The sequence below is a fragment of the Mandrillus leucophaeus genome, unplaced genomic scaffold (assembly GCF_000951045.1).
Source record: "Mandrillus leucophaeus isolate KB7577 unplaced genomic scaffold, Mleu.le_1.0 Scaffold306, whole genome shotgun sequence".
NCBI lineage: Eukaryota > Metazoa > Chordata > Mammalia > Primates > Cercopithecidae > Mandrillus > Mandrillus leucophaeus.
This window is the reverse complement of record NW_012103210.1, coordinates 1375766-1385261: the sequence shown is the minus strand read 5'-3', so window position 1 is coordinate 1385261 and position 9496 is coordinate 1375766. Positions and strand designations below refer to the sequence as shown.

General features: G+C 55.1%; 1 protein-coding gene across 1 annotated transcript in view; it reads right to left on the bottom strand.

The window, feature by feature from the left end:
- Positions 1-823: 823 nt before the first annotated feature.
- The window catches only part of LOC105544711 (large neutral amino acids transporter small subunit 4-like), a 12536-nt gene continuing 3863 nt past the window's right edge, over positions 824-9496 (bottom strand). The window contains exons 2-3 of the mRNA XM_011987286.1: positions 2626-2833; positions 824-1013 (exon numbers count right to left, since the gene is read on the bottom strand). Coding sequence (XP_011842676.1) covers positions 824-1013; positions 2626-2833 — 398 coding nt within the window. The remainder of the gene's footprint in view (positions 1014-2625; positions 2834-9496) is intronic.

The following is a 9496-nucleotide window of genomic DNA, read 5'->3' as shown; positions in this document are numbered from 1 at the left end:
GTGGTGGCGCATGCCTGTAATCCCAGCTACTCCAGAGGCTGAGGCAGGAGAATGGCTTGAACCTGGGAGGCGGAGGTTGCTGTGAGCCGAGATGGCGCCATTGCACCCCAGCCTGGGAAACAAGAGCAAAACTCGCTTCAAAAAAAAAAAAAGTACAGCCCCGGAAACAAAGTGAGACCTCACCTCTAAAAAAAAAAAAAATTAAAAATTAGCCAGGTGTGGGTGTGCGTGCCTGCAGTCGCAGCTACTCTGGAGGCTGAAGTGGGACGATCACTTGAGCCCGGGAGGTCCAGGGTGCAGTAAGCTGTGACTGCACCACTGCACTCCAGCCTGGGTGACAGAGAGAGACCCTGTCTCTAAAACAAAACAAAACAACAACAACAAGAAGAACAAACATTAGCAGCAAGCAGGAGGCCTAAAGAAGCTACTTCACCAAAATCAAAAGTATAGGTTCCTGAAAATCAGTAGATGAGCCTGGCTAAGATTTTGGTGAAACTCAAGTCCTTTTTCGGTGTTTGCGCTACAAGTCCTTAAAACAATGGCTCCACCGGAACAGGGTTGTGGACCAGGTGGCTTTTAAGCCATCCTTCATGCTTTGGCCTGCGCTGCCTGGAGGGGACTCGGCTCGTGACTTCTGCACACACTGAGGACCGGGCCCCTGCAGCCGGCCTGCTTCTTAGAACTGGCCTCTCGGGTTGGCATCAGTGAGGGACTGGCCTGGTTTGGTGATGAAGTGGAAGTTGCTCATACCCTGAGAGCTCCTGCCCACGGTGGCTGCTCTCTGATCCCCCCGTCCGTTTGAGATAAGTAACTGAGTAGAGGCCTAACAGGGGTCCCCTCTAACTTGAGCAGCGAACAGCAGGCCCAGGACAGTGTCCAAGAGCAGGTGGGCCTGGGAGCAGCTCGGGGCACTCTTTCCCCAGTCCCTGACGAAAGATGGAGGAAGGGCACACTCACTGTTTGGGTTACTGGCTCCATATGCAATCAGCAAGCAGGAAACCGCGAAGCAGGCGCTAAAACCAAGCAGAAACGGAATGTTATTGACCATTATGACTTTATTCCGTGTTATTGGTTTTTTTTGTTGTTGTTTTTGGTTTTTCTTGAGACGGAGCCGCTCGCTCTGTCTCCCAGGCTGGAATGCAGTGGCGCGATCTCAGCTCTCTGCAAGCTCCGCCTCCCAGGTTCACGCCATTCTCCCGCCTCAGCCTCCCGAGTATCTGGGACTACAGGTGTCCGCCACCACACCTGGCTAACTTTTGTATTTTTAGTAGAGATGGGGTTTCACCCTGTTAGCCAGGATGGTCTCGATCTCCTGACCTCGTGATCCGCCCACCTCGGCCTCCCAAAGTGCTGGGATTACACGTGTAAGCCACTGCGCCTGGCCTTTTTCTGGTTTTTCTTGAGACGGAGCCTCGCTCTGTCGCCCAGGCTGGAGTGCAATGGCGCGATCTTGGCTCACTGCAAGCTCTGCCTCCCAGGTTCAAGCATTTCTTCTGCCTTAGTCTCCCAAGCAGCTGGGATATTACAGGTGCATGCCACCACGCCTGGCTAATTTTTGTATTTTTAGTGGAGACAGAGTTTTGCCATGTTGGCCAGGCTGGTCTCGAACTCCTGGCCTCAGGTGATCCGCCCACCTCTGCCTCCCAAAATGCTGGGATTATAGGCATGAGCCACCATGGCCAGCCCATTTTCATTTTTGTATATGTATTATAAAGCACATTAAGAATGCCATAGGGGGCTGGGAGCCACTGCACTCCAGCTACAGTTGCTTGAGCAACAAGAGCAAAACTCCATCTCAAAAGAAAAAAAGAAGAATGGCATAGGGGCCGGGCACAATGGTTCACGCCTATAATCCCAGCGCTTTGGGAGGCCGAGACGGGTGGATCACCTGAGGCCAGGAGTTCGAAACCAGCCTGGCCAACATGGTAAAACCCTGTCTCTACTAAAAATACAAAAATTAGCTGGGTATGGTGGCAGGCACCTGTAATCCCAGCTACTCGAGAGGGTGAGACAGGAGAATTGCTTGAACTGGGGAGGCAGAGGTTGCGGTGAGCCAAGATCATGCCACTACACTCCAGCCTGGGTGGCAGAGCAAGACTCTGTCTTGAAAAAAAAAAAAAAAGGCACAGATATACATCATTTAGAATTCGATATGCTTATTATATTGGGGGTACGTGTTGAAAATCTTTTTTCTGGTGGAGGTATAAGGTCAACCAGGCTGTGGAAACCAGTGTTTTGTTTTTTTTTTCCCTCATCAGATGAATACTGTGCCAGCCTTGTAAGAAGGTTTGAGGGAAGCATGTCTCACACATGAGAGTGAAACCCCAATTATTACGCTTATGAACTACAAAGGGATCAGAAACCCATGTTCTTAGTGACAAGCAACTCCAGATCCCCCGGGCGGCCTGGAGCCTGGTGCTTTTCTTATTGAGTACTGGAGCGTGGCGAGGACCACAGTACCTGCTGATTCGGTGGCGGATGGGGAACGAACTCCATTCTGGATGGGCCTTCAGGGAGCTCCACAGTACACTTGATAGCAGGTATGACCAGGATACCCTTCCATGGGGAACTCAGCCCAGGGGGTCCACCTGCCCACTCCCTGCCCCCCAAGGGACCCGCACTGACCTGCCCAGCAGCCTGAGCTTCCTCGGGCCATACTTGTCCATGACGATACCCAGGGGCAGGGTGATGGCACTGAGCAGAAAGGAGCCCACGGTGAAGGCCAAATTTAGCATCTCGTCCTGGGCCTGGCAGCTGAGCCAGCCGTTCATCCAGCTCACCTCCTCGTGCCCCGGCTCTGCTGTGCTGCCCACTGTGCCATTGGTGACATTCTCTGTGTGAAGAGGGAAGGAAACCCTGACCTCGGGGTCAAGACAGGGATTCCCAAAGATCAGAGGGGCAGGTGCCCACTCGGAGTGCCCCACTGGGAATGCCAGGGCTGGCTGGGGGCCTCTCGAGGGCTCAGGCTACCCCACAGCGGGCTTGGATGGCCATTTGGCTCAAGTCCCCTGGAGTGAAAACAGGTTCTTAACTTTTGAGGGGTAACTTTTGTGGACCCTTTGAGGAATCCAATAAAGACCTCCCCAGAAGATGCACACCAAGGTTTATCCACAGTTTCAGGAGCTTCACGTGTCCCTTGAAGAGCAACGAAGCCCAGGCTGAGAGTCCCATCCGCCACCCCAGAACAGCAGACCTCAGGGTCCCGCCCTGGCTGTGCGGCCCCAGGCTGGTGAGAACCTGCTCACGGCAGCTGTGTCCAGGGGGACAGACTGAAGCCAGCATGGAGGCAGACCCCAGACCACTTGGGAAGGACAAGCACCGGCCTCACCCCGATAGCCTAGTTCTCGTCTGTCAGTGTGCGGAGACCGGGGCGCCTCCTTCGATGGGAAGTCCAGCTGCCTTCTCAAACGTGGGACGGATGCCACTTTCTCACCTTCTCCCCCTGATATTTTCTTTGTCTTTCTTTCTTTGTCTTTTCTTTGTTTTTTTGAGACGGAGTCTCACTCTGTTGCCCAGGCTGGAGTGTAGTAGCATGACCTCGGCTCACTGCAACCTCCGCCTCCTGGGTTCAAGCAATTCTCTTGCCTCAGCCTCCCGAGTAGCTGGGACTACAGGCGCCCGGCACCACGCCCAGCTAATTTTTTTGTATTTTTAGTAGAGATGGGGTTTCACAGTGTTAGCCAGGATGGTCTCGATCTCCTGACCTCGTGATCTGCCTGCCTCGGCCTCCCAAAGTGCTGGGATTACAGGCATGAACCATTGTGCCCAGCCTCTTTTTTTTTTTTTTTTTTTTTTTTTGAGACGGAGTCTCACTCTGTTGCCCAGGCTGGAGTGTAGTAGCATGATCTCGGCTCACTGCAACCTCCGCCTCCTGGGTTCAAGCAATTCTCCTGCCTCAGTCTCCCGAGTAGCTGAGATTACAGGCACATGCCACCACACCTGGCTAATTTTTGTATTTTTAGTAGAGACGGGGTTTCACCATGTTGCCCAGGCTGGTCTCAAACTCCTGACCTCAGGTGATCCCCCCACCTCTGCCTCCCAAAGTGCTGGGATTACAGGTGTGAGCTGCCGCGCCCGGCCGAGATGCACCTTTCTTATTTTCCTTGCCGGGGTCATTGTGATGCCATCCCGTGACCTCACTGGGTGCTGCGTCTGGTGTGTCTGCCACACCCAGCCCTTAATGGCCCCCTCCAAAGTCCACCCAGCACCAAAACAACACAAAAAGGCAGAGAAAAGTGCTGTGGCAGCTGAAGACGGGAGGGTGGAGGACGGGCTGGGAACGTGGCTGAGGAGCTCTCCTGGCCGGGACTGCTAGTTAAGAGATGCTGACTAATCCTGTACAAAACAGGAGCCGACTTTGATTAGACGCGAGGTCACACTGGGAGAGTCAAGGAAACGCTTTTCTTCCGATAACTGCCTGCCTTCCAGTTGCAGCCCTCTGGCGCCAGGGCTGTAGAGCTGAGGTTTGCAAAGGCTTGCTCAGGCCTCTCGGGGCTCCTCCAAGGTCACCGGAAAGGATGCACACGGGTGGAATCATGCCTCATGCCAACGTGTGACCAGGGAGGCTCGCCGGGGCCGTGTGGATGACGAGCGTGGAACTGGAATCTGGCTTCGAGCTTCCTGTTTTGGTTCCTCCACTTTCTACCTGCATCACCTTGCTCTAGCTCAGTTTCCTTGTCTATAAAATGGACATCCTAGAATAATAAGATCCACCTCCTAGAGTTTGGGGGAAGATCAATGAGAAAATCCAGAAAACTTTCTGGAGCTCACCCAGGCATAGAAAGCGCTCAATAGCGAATCGCTGCCAGTTGCTGCTGTTCTCATGGCTATGATGATCATGGCTGCCACCGGAGGCTCCGGATGGGAATCAGGGCGCGACCAGCTGGCACAGAGCCGGACGCAGTGGCTGCACACCGGGAGCACAGTCCCGAAAGCGTGTGTGGAAGCGCAAAGACACGTCTAATCCCCCACTGGGCTGTGAGCCCTGAGAGGCAGGGTCTGCATTGTGGTCACTTCTGTGTCCCCAGCATCTCACCCAGGTCTTGGCCTACAATAGCTGTTTACGGAATGAATAGAAACAACAGGGCCAGGTGCGGTGGCTCACGCCTGTAATCCCAGCACTTTGGGAGGCAGAGGCGGGTGGATCACCTGAGGTCAGGAGTTCAACATCAGCCTGGCCAACATGGTGAAGCCCCATCTGTACTAAAAATACAAAAATTAGCCGGGCGTGGTGGTGGGTGCCTGTCATCCCAGGTACTCAGGAGGCTGAGGCAAGAGAATCATTGAACCTGGGGGACAGAGGTTGCAGTGAGCCAAGATCACACCATTGCACTCCAGCCTGGGCAAAAGAGTGAGACTCTGTCTCAAAACAACAACAACAACAACAACAAACAAACAAAAAAACAGAATCAGGTCGGGCACGGTGGCTCAGTCTGTAACCCCAGCCTTTTGGGAGGCTGAGGCGTGTGGCTCACCTGAGGTCAGGAGTTTGAGACCAGCCTGGCCAACACAGTGAAATCCCTTCTCTACTAAAAATACAAAAATTAGCCGGGCGTGGTGGCGGACGCCTGTAATCTCAGGTACTCGGGAGGCTGAGGCAGGAGAATCGCTTGAACCCAGGAGGCGGAGGTTGCGGTGAGCCCAGATCGTGCCATTGCACTCCAGCCCGGGCCACAGAGTGAGACTGTGTCTCCAAACAAACAAACAACAACCAAAAAGTCTTAAATTGATTAGAGATCTGGTCACCCCTTTAACTACATAGGGGGGAGGCAAGGTCAGGGGAGAGGCAACGGTATCTGTCCTTCCCATCTTTTACCCTGCAGTCACGACACACAGGCGCAAGGACCTTGCACTCTAGACCACCAGCCTTCTCCCCTTAAACAAATCCCTGCCGCTGGGGCCACCAGGCCCTCTGCCCGGCCGCTTGCCTCCAGGCAGTCCTGTCCAGCAACAGATGCGCCTGGGGCGGGGGAGGTGAGCGGCTTCCCCTTCTGCTTGGGGAGAGTCTACCTGCTGCTGGAGGGAACGAAGCCCTTGGTGAGCCCAGAAGCTCTGTTGACAGTAAACAGCAGCACCACAGTCACCGTCACCGCTCCAGCAGATGCCCAAACACAGACACACCCAGGCTGTTCCCCTCCCTCTGCTCCCACCTGGGCCACTGTGGGCCAGGAGAGAGACAAACAGATTAAGCGCCCAGGAAGTGCCAAGGCGTGGGGCAGTCCTCTGCTCCCAGCCTAGAGCTTGACCCTGGGCCAGCCTGCTCTGCTCATTCCCGGCCAGCCTGCTCTGCTCCTCACCTGCACCTGTTTATGAAACGGACGCCTCCTCCGGGGCGGCCAGAAGTGGCCCAGCCCAGGCCGGACAGAGAAGTTGAACAGAGAAGACAGGCAAGAGTTGGTGTGGCCAGTGAGTGCCCAGAACAGGAACAGGGCTGCTTAGGAAGAGACCCAGGGCCAGGGCGGAGGAACCCTGTTCAGCCCCGCTCACAGAAGACGCACAAGATCTTCACAGAGGAATCAGGGAGAAAAGAGGGTGCTGTGGCTCTCTCAGGCTCCCCCAAGTCAAATAGGAGCCTCCCCATACCCCGGGAGACAAAGGGAGGGGGCCTCCAAGATGATGCTTGAGGGGGCCAAGGAGTACCTGGCTTGAGGTTCCCTCTAAATTCCTGAGCTTCCCCCTTCCCTGACTGGCTGCTTTCTGAGCCCCCCGCTCCAGGGTGCGGGCCCCTGGACGGCCCACCGATGGCCCCTGCCCAGGATCTCCCGGCTCTTAAATCCTTAGTCTATCCGGCAACAGGAAGCAGCATCTCAGTCCTCAGTCCGGCAGGGGAGATATAGGTGAGAGGTCAGTTCAGACACAGAGCAAACAACAGGCAGGAGGGCACGGACAGGCAGAGGCCGTCCTGGGCTGACCAGAGCCTGGCCCCCGAGCAGTGGGCCCAGCAGCGGCTGCCATGTGCACAGTGCCAGTGTGTGCCAGCTGCCACGCTCAGTAGGTGTGCCCACACCCACCCCATATTCCCCACGAGGATACTGTGAGAGTGTCCCTGAGGGATGCTCAGAGCGGGGAAGTCACTTGCCGAAGGTCTCATGACTCCAGGCTGTCAGACCCCGAAGCTCCCGCTCTTACCCTTCGAGCTATGCCGAGGCTGGTCTGCCTGGGTTAGAGGCTCATATCCCAGGGAGGAAATGCTGAGAGAACAGAGCCAGGAAAAGGCTGCCCCTGGTGTCGGCAACACTAGGAGGCCCTGAGTATCGCTTGGTGAGAACGGAACTAAGACTGTCCCACGAGGTCCCTGAGAGCCAGCCTGAGCTGGATGGACCTTCACGGACACCAGAAGCCAGGGGTGGCCAGCGGATGTCTGTGAGGGAAATGAGGTCACGAACCAAGGAGGGAGGCTGGGGCGGCGGGAAGAGCCAAGGCCGCCAGCTCTTCTCTGAGACGCATCCTGAGGCTGCCGGCTCCAATCTTTAAACCTTCTTACCCATTGCTATGGAATTTCTAAAATTCCAAATAAACTGGGGGAAAAGTTTAAAAGTCACATTTACAGCAATAAACGTGAAAGGTTGGATTTAAGAAAGCTATCCAGTGGGTGCAGTGGCTCACGCCTGTAATCCCAGCACTTTGGGAGGCTGAGGCGGGCGGATCACCTGAGGTCAGGAGGAGTTCGAGACCAGCCTGGCCAACATGGTGAAACCCCGTCTCTACTAAAAATACAAAAATTATCCAGGCGTGGTGGTGGGTGCCTGTAATCCCAGCTATTTGGGAGGCTGAGGCAGGAGAATCCCTTGAACCTGGGAGATGGGAGGTTTTGATGAGCTGAGATCACGCCGTTGCCCTCCAGCCTGGGCGACAGAGTGAGACTCCATCTCAAAAAAAATAATAAAATGAAATACAAATACAAAAAACTAGCCGGGCATGGTGGCAGGCACCTGTAATCCCAGCTACTTGGGAGGCTGAGGCAGGAGAATTGCTTTAATTCTGCCGAGAGGCAGAGGTTGCAGTGAGCTGAGACTGCGCCACTGCACTCCAGCCTGGGCGACAAGAGTGAAGCTCCATCCCCCACTCCCCGTCCCCCAAGAAAAAAGAGGTCCTCGAGGCGGCAGAGAAGTCTTCTGTCCACATCTGCAGCTTCACTCAGCCCATGGGGACCAAGCCTGGCCCTGCTTCCCCAAGGTGGGCGGCAGCCCCTCTGCCCTCGCAGCAACCTGTATGCCAGGGTGAGCTCGCAGCGACCTCGGTGCCAGGGTGAGAGGCTCCCTCCCACCACCACCACCACAGGCGGAGCAACTGCAGCAGTCAGGAGCATACAACTGGGGTCAGCCTTCATGCCCATGGTCAGACCGTGAGTGACTTCCTCGGGCAGAGGCCGTGACGACTTCTGGTTTCTATGCCATCCAAACATACCCAGCATGGGGCAAGCCCTCAACAATTCACATGAGGCTCTAACAGGGGACCTGGATCGTCGCCCTCCTCTACCTCCCTGACTTCCTCCTGCCTTGGGAATAAAATTCACTTTCCCCAAATGGACTCCCAGGCCCTGCAGGCCCGGCCCCTTCCCACTTCTCTCCTCTCCTCCAGGGTGTACCCTCCTCTCCTGACTCACCCCTGTTCAACCTCCAGGCTTCAGCCTGAACCCCAGAGAGGCCCTCCCACCCAGTAGGAGCCAGATCTCCGCAGCTATTCTGGCTCTTTCTTGGGGGCCCGGCTACCACCTGGAATTACACAGGTTACACAGGTGTGCGTGTGTTGACTTGTTTGCTCTGAGTCCCCAGCACCGCACCTTCGTCAATGTTTACTGACTGTTTAGGTTACAAGAAAGAGGGGATTAACTATGTACATGTAGGCCTGGAGCAGTGGCTCACGCCTATAATCCCAGCAATGTGGGAGCCCGAGGCGGGTGGATCGACTGAGCCCAGGAGTTTAAGACTAGCCTGGGCAACATGGTGAAACCCCCATCTCTACAAAACATTTAAAAATTAACTGGGTATGGTGGCTCACACCTGTAGTCCCAGCACTTTGGGAGGCTGAGGTCGGCAGGTCACTTGAGCCCAGGAGTTTTGAGACCAGCCTGAGCAACATGCTGAAACACTTATCTCTACAAAAAATTTGACCAGGCACAGTGGCTCACACCTGTAATCCCAGCGCTCTGGGAGGCCAAGGCGGGTGGATCACCTGAGGTCAGGAGTTCGAGAACAGCCTGACCAATATAGTAAAACCATATCTCTACGAAAAAATACAAAAATTAGCCAGGTGTGGTGGCAGTCATCTGTAGTCCCAGCTACTTGGGAGGCTGAGACAGGAGAATTGCTTGAAACTGTGAGGCAGAGGTTGGAGTGAGCCAAGATCGCGCCACTGCACTCCAGCCTGGCAACAGAATGAGACTCTGTCTCGAAAAAATAATAATAGGCTGGGCGCGGTGGCTCAAGCCTGTAATCCCAGCACTTTGGGAGGCCGAGACGGGCGGATCACGAGGTCAGGAGATCGAGACCATCCT